This window comes from Myotis myotis, unplaced genomic scaffold, assembly GCF_014108235.1.
Source record: "Myotis myotis isolate mMyoMyo1 unplaced genomic scaffold, mMyoMyo1.p scaffold_m19_p_48, whole genome shotgun sequence".
NCBI classification, from domain to species: domain Eukaryota; kingdom Metazoa; phylum Chordata; class Mammalia; order Chiroptera; family Vespertilionidae; genus Myotis; species Myotis myotis.
This window is the reverse complement of record NW_023416355.1, coordinates 245,279-263,247: the sequence shown is the minus strand read 5'-3', so window position 1 is coordinate 263,247 and position 17,969 is coordinate 245,279. Positions and strand designations below refer to the sequence as shown.

General features: G+C 66.6%; 2 protein-coding genes across 5 annotated transcripts in view; one reads left to right on the top strand and one right to left on the bottom strand.

Moving 5' to 3' along the window:
• The window catches only part of PRKCZ (protein kinase C zeta), a 57,972-nt gene extending 45,050 nt beyond the window's left edge, over positions 1-12,922 (top strand). For 2 of the 3 annotated variants that reach the window (XM_036307594.1, XM_036307595.1), the window contains 9 exons: positions 1,724-1,821; positions 6,738-6,824; positions 8,446-8,581; positions 8,770-8,857; positions 10,287-10,406; positions 10,754-10,833; positions 11,132-11,221; positions 12,414-12,529; positions 12,683-12,770. In XM_036307594.1, the coding sequence (XP_036163487.1) occupies positions 1,724-1,821; positions 6,738-6,824; positions 8,446-8,581; positions 8,770-8,857; positions 10,287-10,406; positions 10,754-10,833; positions 11,132-11,221; positions 12,414-12,529; positions 12,683-12,770 (903 nt within the window). Of the gene's footprint in view, positions 1-1,723; positions 1,822-6,737; positions 6,825-8,445; positions 8,582-8,769; positions 8,858-10,286; positions 10,407-10,753; positions 10,834-11,131; positions 11,222-12,413; positions 12,530-12,682 lie in introns of all 3 variants that reach the window. The other variant, XM_036307593.1, reaches the window with a different exon arrangement.
• Positions 12,923-13,347: 425 nt separating this feature from the next.
• FAAP20 (FA core complex associated protein 20) lies at positions 13,348-17,423 on the bottom strand. Of its 2 annotated transcripts, XR_004967305.1 has the most exons (5): positions 17,332-17,423; positions 16,988-17,120; positions 16,615-16,904; positions 14,647-14,853; positions 13,348-14,523 (listed from the first exon to the last, which is right to left on the bottom strand). XR_004967305.1 is itself a non-coding variant. In XM_036307596.1 (4 exons), exons 1-4 carry the CDS (start codon positions 17,391-17,393, stop codon positions 14,781-14,783), a joined length of 558 nt encoding a protein of 185 aa, XP_036163489.1. In that variant the 5' UTR covers positions 17,394-17,423; the 3' UTR covers positions 13,348-14,780. The 2 variants fall into 2 exon arrangements, 1 of the variants encoding a protein (XP_036163489.1); XM_036307596.1 differs by having other exon boundaries at positions 13,348-14,853.
• Positions 17,424-17,969: the final 546 nt, after the last annotated feature.

Below are 17,969 nucleotides of genomic sequence, written 5' to 3'. Positions count from 1 at the left end.
GAGGGAGGCTGCGTGGGCAGGAGGGAGGCTGCGTGGGCAGGAGGGAGGCTGCGTGGGCAGGAGGGAGGCGTGCGGGCAGGAGGGAGGCGAGGGGGCAGGAGGGAGGCGTGCGGGCAGGAGGAAGGCCAGCGGGCAGGAGGGAGGCGAGGGGGCAGGAGGGAGGCGTGCGGGCAGGAGGAAGGCCAGCGGGCAGGAGGGAGGCGAGGGGGCAGGAGGGAGGCGTGCGGGCAGGAGGGAGGCTGTGCGGGCAGGAGGGAGGCCAGCGGGCAGGAGGGAGGCCATGCAGGCAGGAGGGAGGCCAGCGGGCAGGAGGGAGGCCATGCAGGCAGGCGGAAGAACCTGGGCTGATCTCCGCCTGGGAGGGAGGCGGAGGCTTGGCGACCAGCAGGGGGCTCTGCCTGAGCACCTGGGTGACCAGCTGCCTTTGGCGAGCAGATGGCGGGGCTGGCCCTGAGCTCGGTGGGGGCCTGGCTTGCAGGGGGGAGGCCGTGTGGAGTTGCCAGGCAGCCATTGCACGAGCAAGTCTGGAGCTCGGGACAGGAGGAGCAGGGACCTCTGCATGGACAGACAGGGTTGGAGCCATTCCACCCAGGGGTCTCCTGCAGGCAGAGCGAAGAGGGGCTTCCCCCAGGTTCCAGCAAGGACCGGGAGAGGCAACCCTGGGGGCGGAGCGGTGCTGGGGGATGGGCGTGGGACTCCAGAATCTGCTTAACCCTCCACCTGTTCCCTCCTGCCCTAAGCAGGGTGACACCGCCTCCCAGGGCTGCCATGGGAGCAGAGAGAGTCTGTGGCCGAGGCCACACACAGCTGGGGACAGTGGTAGAAACGGTGGTAAATGACAGTGGCAATAGGTGATGGAGAATGATGCCGCCGATGGTGGTGGTGGTGGTGGATGGAGATGAGGTGATGGTGATGATGGTTATGACAGTGATGACAGTGGAGATAGTGATGATGATGATGGTGGTGATGATGATAACGGTGATGAAGGTGGTGATGGTAGTGATGGTGATGGTGGTAGAGGTGGCGATGATAGTAATGGCTGATGGTGCTGGTGGTGGTAGAGGTGGCAATGATAGTAATGGGTGATGGTGGTGGTGACGGTGATGGTGGTGGTGGTGGTGGTGGTAGAGGTGGCTGTGATAGAAATGGGTAATGATGGTGATGATGGTGATGGTGGTGAAAGTGATGGTGATCGTGATAGAGGTGGCATTGATAGTGACCGGTGATGGTAATGATGGTGGTGACGGTGGTGGTGATGGTGGTAGAGGTGGCAGTGATGGTAATGGGTGATGATGGTGATGGTGGTGATGATGGTGATAATGGTGGTGATGGTGGTGGTGGTGGCGGCGGCGGCGATGGTGGTAGAGGTGGCAATGATAGTAATGGGTGATGGTAATGATGGTGGTGACGGTGGTGATGGTGGTGGTAGAGGTGGCAGTGATGGTAATGGGTGATGATGGTGAAAGTGATGGTGATGGTGGTGGTGGTGGTAGAGGTGGCGATGATGGTGGTAGAGGTGGCAATGATAGTAATGGGTGATGGTGAAGTGATGATGGTGGGGAAGGTGCTGATGGGACTGGAGATGGTGATGGTGCTGACCCATCTCTAAATGGCGTTTCTCTCTCTGTGTTGTCTCCCCACGAGCGGAGGGGAGAGCCAACGTCCTCTCCCCGGGCTGCCTGCGGGCGGTCAGGAGCCCCCTGACCCCTGGCTTCTGTTCCAGGACATCGACTGGGTGCAGACGGAGAAGCACGTGTTCGAGCAGGCGTCCAGCAACCCCTTCCTGGTCGGCCTGCACTCCTGCTTCCAGACGACCAGCAGGTAGGAGGCTGGGCCGCTGCTTCGAGCCGCAGGCTGCTCCCAGTGCTAAGTGTGGGGTTGGGCTTGTCTGCCGAGCTTCGTTCTCATTGGCTGCTGTCACGGTGAGCGAATGTCACTCATCCGGACCTCAGTGACTTCATTCCCGTGAGCGCAGAGCCGTGGCCTTTCCCCAGACCTGCGCTGGCCCCTCCCCGGTCGCAGAGTCCACCCCCTTCCTGCCTCAGCTTCCCCTTCCTCCTGCCTGAACCGCCACAGCCTCCGGGAGCCGGGTCCCGGGCACCGCAGGCTGCCAGCCCCGCGTGGGAGCCGAGCCGGACGTTGGAACACGGCATGCGGGTGACCTGCTGCTGGCGGTCACCTGTCTGCCTCCCGGGGCGGCAGGCCCGGCAGCGCTTGGGCCACTCCTCCGCCGGGTGTTTCTGGAGTCTTTCCCTGGCCGCGGGCTCCCCGGTTACTTTCTGAACGGCTTCCGCGCTGTCTGCCGGGCGGGACCCGCCGCTGTGGCCGCTCCCCGGGGCCTGCTCTGTCCGCCTCGGCCGGCTGCCCCACGGAGCTTGCCAGGAAGTGACAGGCGGCCTCCTCGCTCGCAGTCGCACTCGGCGCACTGGCTCCCGGCCTCCATTTAGCACCGACCGCAGCCTCCTGGGTGGGGATGGGCCCAGGGAGGGCGCGCCCCAAGCCCACCCCTCACTGGAGTCCAGAAAAGCACTTGCTGTGGTGCTTGGTGACGTGCGTTCCACTCGCTTGTGGGCGTGGAGGTCAAAGGGGCCAGTGTCCCAGCCTCGCTCACCGCCGCCCGAGCACAAAGCCTCCGTGCTCAGGCCCGGGGCCGGCCTCCCGGTGCCTCCCGGTGCGTCCCGGTGCCTCCCGTGCGGCAGGCAGAGCTGGAGCGACTCCTCCCTCGGGTGTTTCTGTGGCCTAGGAAGACGGGCCACCCCCCTGCTCCCCCAGGCCGGGCCTCACAGCACTCAGCAGCCACCGCGGCCGCCCCACGTAGCTGGTGTGCACGTGCGGCCACCCTGGGAGGTGCTGGCTCCGGGCTCTGGGCTGTGTCCCGGGTACCGGGTACCAGGCCCGTGGGCTGTGATGAGACTCATCCGGGGCTGAGCTGTGTTGGTGCCGTCTGTCCTGGGAGGGACCCGGCCAGGCAGGGCGTCATCCTGGGCTGACTGTGTGGTTTAATAGAAGCTGCGCCCACAGAGGCAGTTCCGTGTCAGGAGGCCGGGGTGTCTAGGGCGCAGTCACGTTCTTGGTACAGAAATGAAGTGAGCGCCTGTCGGCTTTGCTGACTCACCAGGTGGGAGGGACGAGGGCGGGTTTGCTGGGAGGGGGAGCGGGTCCCTCCCAGTCCGACGGCGGCACCGGGTGTCCATCGGCGCCGGGTGTCCATCGCGGGTCTGACTTGGGGTTGGGGAGTGGCTGAACACGGGAAGGTGCCTAGAAACAGCTGGCGAGGGTGCATGCGGGCAGCACCCACGTCCCCTGCAGACACCATCAGTCCAAGCAGCCGCTCTGGGGCGGGCACCGGCTCCACTTCCCGCCCTTCCTCCCCCGCCCGTGCCACCTTGCCCGGGATGCCCTCCCTGGGCCCAGCTTCCTCTGGGAACAGGGACAGCAGGAGGCCTGCCTCCGGCCCTGGGTAAGTTCATGGCATGAGGGGGTCCGGTGGTCACCCGTCTTCACGGCCGGCACTGGTGTCACCACACGTCCCCAGGTGGCTCCAGCCAGCACAGGGGTGTGAGTGCCAAGTAAACTTGGAAACCACATCTCACACCTGCACGGTCAGCCACGCCCTCCAGACACAGCAAATTAAAATTAACGACGCAGCTGCCCAGACGGGGAAACTGCTTCCGGTTAAGCTGCTTCAGGAAAATGATCCAAAGATCATGGCCAAAATCACTGTTTTTAGTAAACCCCACCCCCTGCGCATTAGACTGCGGTTCAGCACCAGCCCAGGCCCCAGACCCCAGGCACAGGGCACCGGCCACAGGGCACAGGGCACCAGCCACAGGGCACAGGGCACCGGCCACAGGGCACAGGGCACCGGCCCCAGGCCCCAAGGCACCGGCCCCAGGGCACAGGGCACAGGGCACAGGTCCCAGGGCACCGGCCCCAGGCACAGGGCACCGGCCCCAGGGCACAGGTCCCAGGGCACCGGCCCCAGGCACAGGGCACAGGGCACCAGCCCAGGCCCCAGGGCACAGGGCACCGGCCCCAGGGCACAGGGCACAGGTCCCAGGGAACCAGCCCAGGCCCCAGGGCACAGGGCACCGGCCCCAGGGCACCAGCCCAGGCCCCAGGGCACAGGGCACAGGTCCCAGGGCACCGGCCCCAGGCACAGGGCACCACTGAGACCCAGTTGCTGCTGAGCTGCTGCTGTTTCACCTCCATCCGCCTCGCACTCGGGATGGGTTTAGCTCTTTAACAACGAGGGCGCCCGTCACACCGTGTTGGGGACGCTCGGCCTCGCGCTGCCCTGTCTCCTTATAAACGGCGCCGAGACTCGCCTTCCGCTGGACGGGAGGGACCTGGTGCCCGAGTGCCCGCCCGGGGAGCTGGCGAGGCCGGGGGCGGGGGGGGTGGGAGTCAGGGTGGGGGGCCCGGCCTCGGGCGGGAGAGGTCAGGCACCTGGGGGGGGCGGGGGACAGCAGGGAGCCGGTGTGCCAGAGCCGGCCGGCCGGTCGACCCTCAGCAGCGTGATGACAGGGGGCGCTGGCGGGGGTGTGGCTGCGAGCAGGCGGAAGGCCGTGACCCGGGCGCAGTCACCCTAGACTGACAGCCGGTGGGTCCTCCGTGGGCGTGAGTCACCGCTCTGCCGACGCTGCGCCTGTTACCGTCACAGTTTAACCCAGAACCGAGCGGTGTGAGTGACAGGTGGCAGGCGGGCGGCACGTCATCTCGGCTCTGTTCTCTGACACCTGGTGACGGCTCAGAGGCCCCTGTGCCCGCTGTCATCTGGGCCCCTGACAAGCGGGAACGCAGCCCGCGCCGGCGACCAGAGCAGGACCCTCAGGCTGGCGGCTGGGGCGCGAGGCTATCGTGGGAGACGTGCGTCTTTGGGGTGACTGCGGCTCGGCCGGGCACCGGGGATGTCTCGGGGCTTTTTTCTGTGTCGAGTGCGTAGACTGGCGGCCCCTGGGCACCATCCCAATGCCCTGTGCCCGGAGTTTAGTCCTCCTGTCGCTGGGGGACCCCCCCCCCCCAACACACACACACACACACACACACACACACACACACACACACACACACGAGGGGACTGAGTGGTTGTTTCTGCCCAGACTGGAGGCGGCTTGGGGACAGGACGCTTGGGGGCCTGTCACTGGGGGCGGAGGAGCCGGGGTGCACACCCCACAAGGAGGTGGTGACTTGGTGCCTGACGTCCCCGGCCCGACTTGGACGAGGCGTGGAGCTGAGGCCACGATGCCGCCTCCTCATCCAGCCGGACACCCTGCCTGGCCGGGTCCCTCCCAGGACAGCGCCTCCCTCAGGCCAGGCCTGGGCCCAGACAAAGCCCAGGCTCCTTGGTCAGCACTGACCCGAACCTGCTGTAAGGAATGTCAGAAACCACATGAGATAACAGCTTTCAACACACACAGAAGCACTTCACACAACTTAACACGCAGAGAGGTGCCCGGAGGAGCCACCCTGTGCGCTCCCTGCGCTGCCCCTTCTGCCCGCGTCCGTCTGTCCGTCCGTCCGTGCTGCTTGCGGTTTTGCTTGTTGCTGTTTTGCTGTTTATTTTCCCTCATGGGCTGGAGCACCCACCTGTCTGCCCAGGAGGAGGAGGAACGGGCATGTTTATTGGGGGGCATGATTACCGGGAGGTGCTGTTTGCAGGTCCCGGGGGCACCGAGGTCCCTGTGGCGGCACCCCCCCTCCCTCCAGGTGGCCCCTCCCACTGGCCTCCTCCTGGGGGTCCATCCTTTCCTGGGCAGTTGCCTCTCTTGTTCCGAGCCCGCCCTCCGGACAGACGGACGGACGCAGGGACAGAAAGAAGGGGCCTCTCCCTCCCTCGCCCCGTGAGCCGCGACCTACAAACCCGAGGGTATTTCTGGAAAACCGGGTGGGAATTTAATTTTTAAAACGGGACCTGATTCAATTAGACAAAGAGCTTATCCGGAAAGAACCGGCTGGTGAATCGTCCGGAGACACGTGCGCCTCTGACTACACGATGTTCTGTGACTCCCAGGACCCAGCAGCTTGGGCCTGACCCCAGCGGCCCCTCGACCACTCCCCAGAGTCGCCGCGGCCGGGTCAGCACTGACCCCCGACCCCAGGCCTGCTGCCCCCGTCGTCCTTGCACTGGGCACAGCCTGGGCACAGTCCCACCGGCTCCTTCCCTCCCCGATCCTGCGCCTGCAGCCTCCCCCTTCCTGGCCTCCACCCTCTCTCCTCCGCCCGCCCACTGTCCCCTCCCCGAGCCCATCACTCAGCGGCCAGGGTCCTTCACCGCCTCGTCCTCCCCTCCCCCGGCCCGCGCACCTGGCCATCGTCTGGTGGCCTTTCCTCCGCGTGCGGAGCTGGTCCCCGCGTGTCCGGGCCTCTCCCTTCTCCCCCGAGGCCGGCCCGCTCCGCTTGGAGAGCGGGAGCTGTGGTCAGCACCCTGAGCGCCCGCCTGCGGGTGGTCCAGACCCGCGTCTCCCTGGCAACCGGGTGTTGCGCGTCTCTCGGGGTCTGGTGCGCTGTCAGCCGGGACACGGGGACGTGCAGTGCGGGAGCAGCGCCCAGTTCGTGCTGTGCGCTCGGGCTCGGCTGGGCTCCTGCGGGGTCCCCTCCCGCCCAGGGTGACCCCCGCCCAAAGCCCACGAGCGCTTCCCCCCTGACCCAGGAGCCGCTCAGGGGACCCGGCCACGGCCGGCCTGGAACCCCGGAGGGTCCTGGTCCCTGTGGTCTCAGCCTCCGCCCCCCCGCAGGCTGTTCCTGGTCATCGAGTACGTCAACGGCGGGGACCTCATGTTCCACATGCAGCGGCAGCGGAAGCTTCCGGAGGAGCACGCCAGGTGGGCGGGCCGGGGCGGGGCCAGGGCAGGTGGGCGGGGCGGGGCCAGGGCAGGTGGGCGGGGCTAGGGGTGGGGCTGATGACAGGTGGGAGGGGCCAGGGCGGGGCTGGGGCGGTCCGGTGGGAGGGGCTGGGGGCAGGTGGGAGGGGCCGGGTGGCCTCGTTGGGGGGCCAGGCGCGAGGGCGGGGGTGTTGTGGGGAGCCAGGGGTCAGCCGGGGACCTCCAGCAGGTCAGCAGGGAGCTGCTAGAGGAGTGAGTTTGGGGGACGGGTGCCCCGCTCTCCCGCGTGGAGCCTCCAGGGAAGCGGGTTCCGGGAGGAGCTGCGGTTTCGCCTTTTCATCCCCCAAGTGGGGCGGGTGCTGCCCGAGCTCCCGGCGCCGCAGAGCGGGGTTTGCGGGGTTCATGGGGTTTGCGGGCGCAGACAGGGAGGGGTCGCTGTGCTTTCTGACCGGCGGGAGGGACCCCCCTTCCTCTCCGCGCCCCGGGTCCGCACCCTCGCGCTCCCCCGTTCCCTCCGTTTCCTGTTCCCTCGGGTCCTCACTTGGCAGAGCTCCGTGCCCGGGAGTGGCCTTAGCCTTCGGGGAAGGGCAGGTAATAAACCCAAATCGCACCGTCCCACGCTCCCTTTTCCGATTTGGTGAAACGCAAAGGACAGAAAGTGTGCCGTGCTCACCGCTCCTGCGCGCACAGCTCAGGTGTCCCGAGCACCTTCGCAGCGCTGTGCAGCCGGCACCGCCATCCTTTCCAGAACTTTCCATCTTCCCAACGAACACTCTGTCTCCATTAAACACACCCCCGCCCCTGCACCACCGTCTCCTCTGTCCCAGGACCTGAGCCTCCAGGGCCCCCTGGGAGCGGGATCACGGCCTCTGCCTTCTGAGTCTGGCTTTTTAAAAAGTATGTTTATTTTTTTAATTTTTTAAAATACATGTTTATTGACTTCAGAGAGGAAGGGAGTGGGAGAGAGAGAGAGAGAGAGAGAGAGAGAGAGAAACATCAGTCATGAGAGGATCATGGACGGGCTGCCTCCTGCACGCCCCCTACTGGGGTTGGAGCCTGTGCCCTGACCCCTGGTTCACAGGTGGACGCTCAGCCGCTGGGCCTGCTGGCCGGGCAGCTCCGCTCCCGTCTAAGGCAATGTCCCGTGTGTGATGACCACGTGTTGTGTGTCCCTCTGTCCATCGGGACCCGGCTGTTGGCCCCTCGTGGCGAGCGTGCGTGATGCTTGGACGAGGGGCAGGTGTCTCTTCGAGGCCCTGCTCCCAGTTCCTCGGTGGCAGCCCCAGACGTGGGAGTGCTGGATCGTGGGGGTGCTGGATCGCGTGGGCCTTCTGTTTTCCGTTCCCCGAGGCCCCTCCACGCTGCCTTCCACTTGTTTTGCTTTCGGTGTTAGTTTGTGGGTGCCCACCCCCATGGCCGGGGGAGGGGTCGTTGTAGTTTTGATGTGCGTTTCCCTGGCAACTAGGATGCTGAGTGTCTTTTCCGGTCCTGGGGGCCCTGTGCACTGTGAGCCGGGGGACATGGGCGTGCGATGCGAGAGCAGCCCCCCCAGTTCCTGCCGTGTGTCCTGGCCTCGCCCCGGCTCCTGCGGGCTCCTGCTGACCCAGGGTGCCCCCCGCAGGTTCTACGCCGCGGAGATCTGCGTCGCCCTCAACTTCCTGCACGAGCGGGGCATCATCTACCGGGACCTGAAGCTGGACAACGTCCTCCTGGACGCCGACGGCCACATCAAGCTGACGGACTACGGCATGTGCAAGGCGAGCACCGCCCCCCCTCACGCCCGCCGCCCTCACACCCGCCCCCCCTCACGCCCGCCCCCCCTCACGCCCGCCGCCCTCACGCCCGCCTGGTCCCGAGTGGTTCTCTCCAAGGCACGCGGCCCCCCCACAGGGTCGCATCGGCAGCCGGTCGACCTGCCTCCTGGTAACCACCTCTGTCCCCACAGGAAGGCCTGGGCCCCGGGGACACCACGAGCACGTTCTGCGGGACCCCCAATTACATCGCCCCGGAAATCCTGCGCGGAGAGGAGTACGGTGAGCGCGGCTGCAGCGGGTGAGGGGCGGGGGGACCTCCAGAAGCCCCTCTTGGGGACGTGGTCACAGGGCAGAGAGGGAGGGCGGGGCCTGGCCCAGCGCCAAGAAGAGGCTCACTGACCAGGTTACACCTGAAACGCTCGCCCTTACCTTGTGCCCAGCCCCCGGCCGCCCTCTGGCCTCTGCCCTGTTTGAGCCCCGCAGCCCCCTCCGTGGCCTCAGGTGTTTGCCCGAGTGACCCCGAGGAGGGCCCTGGGCAGGAGGCCTCTAAGGACGAGCCCTGAGGGCTGGGAGGAGGGAGAGGCTGGCAGAGCCAGATGGCGCCCCGAGGCAGGGGTACCGCCAGGGCGATGCAGGAACCCGCCCTCTCCGAAGATCTGCGCCCGCCTCCACCGGTCCCCCTCGGGGGAGCAGACGGGAGATGGTGGGGCCTGGGCCGGCATTTTTTTTCTTTTTCTTTTTTCCTAAATTTTTTTATATGTGTTCATTGATTTCAGAGAGGAAGGGAGAGGGAGAGAAAGATAGAAATATCAACGATGAGAGAGAATCATGGATCGGCTGCCTCCTGCAGCATGTGGCCTTGACGGGAATCAAACCCGGGACCTTTCAGTCCGCAGGCTGGCGCTCTATCCACTGAGCCACACCAGCCAGGGCCTGGGCCGGCATTTTCAACGAAGCGTCTCCCAGATGTGCCGTCACACATTCCTAAGCTGTTTCTCTGTCGTTGGAAGGGGGCGGGCAGCGCTGGGGGCCGCTACCCTGATGTCACAGCCAGAGGGGGGGCAGGTCGCTGGCCTCAGGGAGAGACCCCGCAAACCTGCAGTGGGCTCCCTACCCCCAAGACGTTCCGCAGGTCAGCTGTGCTCCACCACGAAGCCGAAACAGTGAGCGTAGAAAACCTGTAGGCAAGTGTCGTAGAGACGGGGCCGTTCGGACGAGCAGGAACGAGAGAGCACTGCTGTCCCACCCATCGGCTGAACTGGATGTGTGTGTGCGGGGGGGTTGGGGGGCGGGGGTTGGGGTCTGCTATGAGTGTGTGTGTGGTGTGTATATGTGTGGGTGGAGGTGTGGGGGGGGTGTGGTGAGTGGGGGGGGTGGTATGAGTGTGTGTGTGTTGTGGGGGGAGGGGTGTGTGGGGGGAGGTGTGGGGTGTGTGGTATGTGTGTGTGTTGTGGGGGGAGGGGCGTGGGGTGTGTGCTTGGAGGTCAAGCGCGGATTGCAAGGCCTGGTGACAGACTCCAGGGCAGAGCCAGGTCGGGGTCCCCGGCCTTGCGGTGAGCAGCCTGCAAGCAGGAAAGACCGGCCCCCCGGACGAGGGCGAGGAGGGCGGGACACTTACACCCGAGACAGCCCCCCGGACGCGGGCGGGGGAGGTCGGACACGTTACACCCGAGACGGCCCCCCGGCTGATGGGCTGTGCTCCCCCCAGGGTTCAGCGTGGACTGGTGGGCGCTGGGCGTCCTGATGTTCGAGATGATGGCGGGGCGCTCCCCCTTCGACATCATCACCGACAACCCCGACATGAACACGGAGGACTACCTGTTCCAAGGTGAGGGGGCTGGAGGGTCCCCGTCCTCAGACCCGGCGGGGCGGGGGCTGCCCCTTCCAGCCACCCTAGGGTTCCCTGCCACCCAGGGCACCTGCCCCTGCGCCCAGCCTGGGTTGTCCCCGCAGCACCCTCTGGTGGTCGAGTGCGGAAGGGCCTGGGGACCGTGGTTCATCCGGGATGAACACCTTGGGCCACAGGTGCCGGGTCTGTGGGTGGCAGACGCTGCTGGGCTGTCGGACGGTCCCGGGGCCCTGCCCGGGCTCCCTCGCTGCGGGCCCAGCAGACGGGGGCGGGGGGCATCGGGGAACGCTGGCGGGACGCGGCCTCTCACCACGACCCCTTCGCAGTGATCCTGGAGAAGCCCATCCGCATCCCCCGGTTCCTCTCCGTCAAGGCCTCCCACGTCCTGAAGGGGTTCTTGAACAAGGTACGCTCGCGGCCGGGACGCCACCGCCGCCGCCACCCGGGTCCGCGCCCTCCGGGCCGAGGCTCCACCACCGGCTCGGTCACCCCGGGGCTCTGGGTGCCTGGCGGGTGGGAGCCGCCTCCTAGTCCAGCTCGACCGGACCCGGCGACTCTTACCCCTCGACCAAACAGAACGGCGGAATTAGACACCGAAGGGCCCGTGCGGGGAGTTTGCTGGCGCCTCGCCGCTGGCCAGGAGCGGGGGCTGCCGGACGCTTTGCTCTGTGCTGACCGGTCCTCATTTGAACTCTGACCCTTAGGACCCCAAAGAGAGGCTCGGCTGCCGGCCACAGACTGGGTTTTCCGACATCAAGTCTCACGCCTTCTTCCGCAGCATCGACTGGGACCTGGTAAGGCGCCGCCGCACGGGGTCCCGCCCTCTGCGGGCGCTGCCTGGGCGGGGCTGGGGTGACCTGGAGCCCACGTGACAGAACAGGGAGAGGGGGACCCATAGGCCCCTGGGGGGTCTGGCCCAGCACCGCCTGGCCATGCTGCCCGGGTCCGTGGGGTGTCCTGGCCGGCGACCACCCCCGTGGTGGTTCTGTGCGGGGTCCCGGGGGAAGGTGCGTCCTCTGGTTCCGCGTGGGTTTGTTTTCGGACGCCTGGCGCCCACCCGCGGGAGGCACCCCAGGGGTTCAAGCCGCCCGAGTTCAGCCGTGGCTCCTGGTTGGTCTTAAAGGAGAAAGGACCCGCTGTGTTGGGACGCCCACGCGGTTGCGGAGTTAGGAAGTAGGGCCGTTAAAATGTGATGTTTTGGAGGAAAACAGATCATATTAATGAAGTGAATGTGGAACTTCAGCTTGAAGTGGGTCTGACGGGAGCCCCACAGCCCTAGCCGGTGTGGCTCAGTGGATAGAGCGTCGGCCTGGGGACTGAAGGGTCCCAGGTTGGATTCCGGTGGAGGGCACAGGCCCAGGTTTCGGGTTTGATCCCCAGTAGGGGGCGTGCAGGACACAGCCCATCAAGGATTCTCTCTCATCATTGATTTTTCTAACCCTCTCTCTCCCTTCCTCTCTAAAATCAATAAAAGTTTTTTTTTTTAAAAAAGAGCCCCGCTCTGGGATGACACCCCCCCCCGTGGGCACTTCCCACACACAGGACGTGGGTCAGCGTTTGTGGGTGGGGGAAGGGCCCATCCACGTGTGGCCGCGGGCGGTGGGAGGTTCCAGGCAGGATCCAGGCCCCCGCGGTTCCGCACAAGCACGGGGTGTCCTCAGCGGCTCCTCTGGCAGCACCTGTGTTCATTGTCACGCCCCCAGAAGCTCCCCAAAAGCTCACGGGCATCAGTGTACCGGCCCCTCGTTTCTGTGAGAACTGCGGCTGCGGGCCCAGAATGCGCCCAGGGGTGCCACTGGGCTCACCCGTTACCGGCTGGCCCGCTTCCCTCTCGAGGCCCCAGCGGGTGGGCGTCTGCTGGCTCCGCGTTCTCGCTGCCCTGGGCCCTCGGGTCTCGGGCACGTGGAAACGCCGTGTGCCTCCCGGTCTCGGTCCGTGGAGCCGCCGAGGACGGGGACCCTGACGTGCCCCCTCGCGTGTCCCCAGCTGGAGAAGAAGCAGGCGCTGCCGCCCTTCCAGCCGCAGATCACCGACGACTACGGCCTGGACAACTTCGACACGCAGTTCACCAGCGAGCCGGTGCAGCTGACCCCCGACGACGAGTAAGCCCGGCGGGCGGGGCGTGGGGGCGGGGCCGCGGGGACCTCTGTCCTGCGCGGGGCGTGGGGGCGGGGCCGCGGGGACCTCTGTGGGGCTTGGGGCCGGGGCGGGGGCGGGGGGCACCCCTGCAGCCGAGCCTCCGCCGGTGCCCGCAGGGACGTCATAAAGAGGATCGACCAGTCCGAGTTCGAGGGGTTCGAGTACATCAACCCGCTACTGCTCTCCACCGAGGAGTCCGTGTGAGGCGTCGGCCGTGGACACGCCTGTGGATGACCCGCGCCTTGGCCGCCGCGCATGCATGCCGGGGAGGACGCCGAGACCCGCACCGGCGCCTCGGGCGGACCGGCCCGCGCCCGCCGGAGAACTTGCTCATTGTGCCCGCGGCACGGAGGCCCGCGGGGACCGCGCCCGAGGGAGACACGGGCCCTCGATTTCGAAGGTGCACACTTTCCACAGAAACGGCCGCCGCGCCGCCGGGAGACGCGCCTGTAAAGCCCGAGGAATAAACGTGCGATGGTGTCACGCCCGCTGCCTTCTTTGCGCGGCCGCGGGAGCGCACTGCGGGCGGGACGGGAGGCCAGGCGCCCTCGGCCGAGGACTCTGTGGAAGGTTTTCTAAGCCCCGGTAAGTTCCTGTTGTTAATATTTAACAAGTATTTTCCTACTGAGCATGTGAGTAGCCGTGTGGTCTGGCGCTGCCGTCCCTCCTCCCCCGCCGGCGCCGCGGTCCCGCCGGCGCCCGCCGGGCCGGGCACACCGGACGGTGGAGATGCGAACGTGTTGCTCACCGGAGCAGCAGCAGACCAAAAACACAAGGAAACTGAAAACTAAATCTGCTCAAATATATTTCTGCAAACACTGCGCAGTGCCTACTGATGTCTTGTGTCACGTGTTAGATTCGGGGCACGTTTTTGTCGGTGCCGGTGGTTCCGGTGATGCTCAGAATTAGGACAGTTAAGACGCGTGTGTGACAGGCGAGGGTAGAGCGAAGGACCCGGAACCGCAGGCGCCCTCGCACCAGCAGGGCCGGCTCCCAGCCTGCGCGGTGGCAGCGTCCCCGCTCCCTCCTCCTCGGGTTAAGGCGCCGCGCGCAAGCCAAACCGAAGGTTTTCTAGAAAGAGGTGAATCTAACGGGTTAAGTCCCTAGCACGTTAGCTGGACACCGAGTCCCCCAGCATCCAGGCCCCTCTGCGCCTCGTGGGGCGGGGCTGGCGGTTGGGGCAGGAGAGGACGGGAGGAGCAGCGACACCAAGAGGCTGCCGCCGTGGAGCCGTCAGCTCAGCTGCACTCGCGCAGCCCACGCTCAGGGCAACCGCGGCAGGAACCCGAGGCTCCGCCCTGTCCCCACCCAGGGTCTCGGCCACCCCAGTTGCAGAGCAGCCTTCATGTATCATGGAGACCTGTGTCCGCCAGACCCCGTGTCGCCAGGAAACGCCGACCAAGACCCGGAGCACAGGGCAGAGCCTTAGAGCCGGCCAGGCCTCGTCCCCAGCGGCGGGTGCCCAGCAGCAGAGCCAGGATCGGAGCTGAACGGTCGGTCGGGACTGGCCAGGGCCGGTGGCCTGGGGAGGGCACCCATGACAGGAACGCCGGGGAGCGCCTTCCTCCTCGCAGGGCGCTGCGCCGGGTGCCGCGAGGGCAGCACCGGGCCCTGGATGTGTCCGCGGGAGGCACCCGTCAGGGGTGGTTCGCTTCGGTTGCCGGGTTGGCTGATGCGGACAGTGTGGGGAGCGCTGTGCCGGTGGTGGGAGCTACACGCAGCCGTTTTATAAAGTAAAGAAGGTGGAGTACGCGTTGGCCTGAGGTTTGGAGTCCCCACGTCCTGTGGTTTCGTACTAGCAGGGCCGTGGCCCCGCTTTGCTGTGGCCAACACTCGCCCACCAGCCGTGGCCGCTGTTCCTTCACAGCGTTACAGACCTTCATGAAGCGCTACTCTGGTTATTTTCCTTAAAAGTGTTTCCAGGAAGCAGGTTTGTGTGTGTTTTAGAATGTTTTAACTGATTTCAGAGAGGAAGGGAGAGGTGGAAACATCAATGATGAGAATCTTAACAGCTGCCTGCCTCACACCGGGGATGGCGCCCGCAACCCAGGCCTGTGCCCCGACTGGGAATCAGACTGACCTCCTGGTTCGCAGGTCGATGCTCAACCACTGAGCCACACCTGCCAGGCCACGGTGACGTATTTAAACGTGTAGCTTCGGCTTTCTCACAGGCTGCGTGCAGGGCAGTGGTCCTGGCAAGCGACGTGCGGGCTGTCACCACGCCACGTCTTCCGTGCTGTCTGCCAGGCACTGGGCGAGGTGGCTGTCGATGTCCAGCTGGGCCAGCCTGTCAGGGAAAGGTGGGCAGTCACTCACGGGAGGGAGGCGCGGCCACACGGAGGCCACCGTCTGGGGCCTCCACTGCGCACACCCGCCCTCCGCGAGGATGGAGAAACCCCGAGGGTCTCCCTGGCCCATCAGAAACGAGAGGAGGTCTGGGAGGAGGGGTCGCCCCAACCAGGAGTGGCCTCTCCACGCGCTGTTCTTGGGTCAGAGGCGCTGAGTGCGCCCTGGACAGGTGACATCGGCAGACCCTGTGGGACATGCATTCTCAGGCTCCTGCGTCCGAGGCTGGCACCCTAAGCCCCTGGGGAACTGGCCCCTGCTCAGCTGCTGGAAGCCGAGCCGAGAGCCCATCTGCCCGCGAAGGTAACGCAGGAAGGAGGCCCGACAGCTCCCCGGTCAGGCCGGTCTCCAGCAGTGGCAGAGCCCATCGAGGGGCTGGGAGACGCCAGGAGCCCTGCAGGCCCGAGGACACCGTGGCCATGCCAGGGAGGAGGTCTGCGGGCAGCCCAGGCGCCCTCTCCCTGCCCGCAGTGGCCTCCTGGCCAAGGCACTGCCAGGACCACAACGATCAACTGGCCGTGTTCCAGCCAGGACAGGCCCATCGCGGGAGCCAGAGTCGCAGCAACTGCTGTGGATGACCTTTCGCAGTAACACGAGGGGCAGGGTCACAGCACCCCACCCCCACCCCCGGCCCCCGAGGACAGCGCCTCGCCCACACCAGCCCTCTCCTCTCCTCTCCTCTACTCCACGCTGCCTGGACCTGGACAGGGGATGCTGAAGGGGTGCCATCTGAGCTCCCCCCAACACCAGACTCTAAAGATTTGGTTCCAATAAAATGTCAGACAACGGGAGGAGCCTCGATTCTGACTTTTGCCGGGGGTTTCATCTCTGAGTGAAAAACCATGTCCGCCCTGGCCAAGTGGCTCGGTTGGCTGGGGCATCGTCCAGGGCACCGAAAGGCTGCTGGTTCGGTTCCGGGTCAGGGCACATGCCCGGGCTCCAGGCTCGATCCCCAGTAGGGGGTGTGCAGCAGGCAGCTGATCTGTTTCACATAGATGTTTCTCTCCCTCTCCCTCTAAAAGTCAATTTAAAAAAACCCTTGAAAGTAGAAAAGGAAAGAAATCGTGTCTGACAGCTTCCTGTGCAGGTTTTGTTCTGTGGGTTTTGATCACTGGCTGGAAGGGCCCTGTGTCACCCTTCACCGTTTCTGCTTCTGGAAGTGCAGGGACGAGGCCACGCGAAATCGGGAGCAGGTCCAGTCTAAACCCTGCTGTCCACTCCCTGCACCCGACCCAGAGCCTGCCCAGGTCCTCTCCCCCATCATGACCCCATGACTCCCACCGCTGTGCCCTCCGCTGTGACACCCAGCCCACAGCCGGGCAGTTTAACTTAGCAAAGTTGGATTCCAACTCCCTGCTGAGAACGAGGAGTAACAATATATGTTGGATTTTTAAAACCCGTTTGGCTCAGCACATAGAGCGTTCGCCTGTGGACTGAAGGGTCCCAGGTTCGATTCCAAGGGCACCTGCCCGGGTTGCGGGCTCGATGCAGTGCGGGAGGCAGCCGATCCCTGGTTCTCTAATCATTGATGTTTCTCTCCCCCCCCCCCCCCGCCCCTTCCTTTCTGAAGTCAATAAAAACATATTTCTTTTACAAAATAAGTTACGTGGAAAGTCTAGAGCCCAGCTCGGGCACCTCTTGGCCTAAACATGGCTGGTCGCAGGTGGCAGCGGAGGGGGGAGGCCCAGGGCAGGGCACTCACCCGGGTGCGAAGTCAACCTGGCACATGGGGCAGCTCTGCAGGGTCTGTGCCCTGTCCCCCGCCGGCCGCTCCTGGACCCGGGGCACCTCGCGGGACTCCGGCGGGGGGCATCCTGGCCGCGACGGGGCGGGGGACCCCAGGCGCCCGCCGGCCCAGCGGAGCAGCGGGTAGGCGCAGCCGGGGCCCCCTCCTCCCCGCGGGGCCGGCGGGAAGGGCGTCCAGGGGAAGGTCTCGGGTCCCACGGTGAAGGCCTCGGGGGGCGCGGCGCGCTCGGGGTCCTGCCTGGGCTCCTGCGAAACGGGGTGCTCAGCGGCGATACGCCCGGAGGCCCCCCCCCACCCCCGCCCCGTCACCCCGGCCCCGGCGCACGCACCTCGGCGGGGAAGGCGGGCAGCGGCGGCAGCTCGCCGTCCACACCCAGGTCCGCGCTCGCCGTGCGCACCAGCTCGGCCCACAGCCGCGCGCGCTCGCCGTCCTCCAGGGGCCCGGCGCGGGGCCTCGGGGGCCTGGGCGGCACCGGGTGGGGGATCGAGGGTCAGCGGAGGGGGCACCGGCCGGGGGCAGTCAGCGGGGGCACGGGGCAGCGGGGAGGGGCGGGGAGAGAGCCCAGGGGGAGGGGCGCGCACCAGGAGGCACGTGGGGGAGGGACACGGGGCCGCCCACCCGGTGCTCCCCACTTCCCACCTGCCCCCCTGAGGCCCCACACCCCGGCCTCACCCGCCCCCGGAGGGCAGCCTCCGGCGGCTCAGCCGAAGCCGAGGCCTCCGCGGCGCCTCCATGCTTCCCGGAGCCCGCGCGTCCGGCGGAAATGCCGGCGGAAATGCCGGTGGACCCCGCCCCCGCCCGGCACTGGCCCCGCCCCTGGTCCGGACACTGGCCCCGCCCCCGATGTTGGCCCCGCCCCGATGTTAGCCCCTCCCCTGGTCCGGGCACTGGCCCCGCCCCCGCCGGGCATCCATGTCGGCCGGGCTGGACCCCGGCCTTGGATCCCCCTCGGACGCCTGCAGGACGGGCGCAGCGGATCCCACCCCCGCCCCGACCGCCCCGGCCTGCGCGCTGGATCGCGTCCCCGGCGCCCTCGCCTGCCCGCAGGCCCTGAGGTGCCCTGGCCTCGGTGACAGAGCAGAAAGTGTCCCGACCCCGACCTTTAGGGAGACTGAGGCCGATTCCCTCCTGCACCGCAGGGCGGGCCCGGGGGGGAGGGTGGGGGGGCGTCCTATCCCCCAGGAACCATGATTCCGCGGAAGAAGGGGTGCAAGGAGGAGGAGGAGGAGGAGGAGGAGGAGGAGGAGGATAGGCAGCCACGCTGGGTCTCCCACCGCATTCCCTCCAATCAGAGCCCCCACCCCCACCTC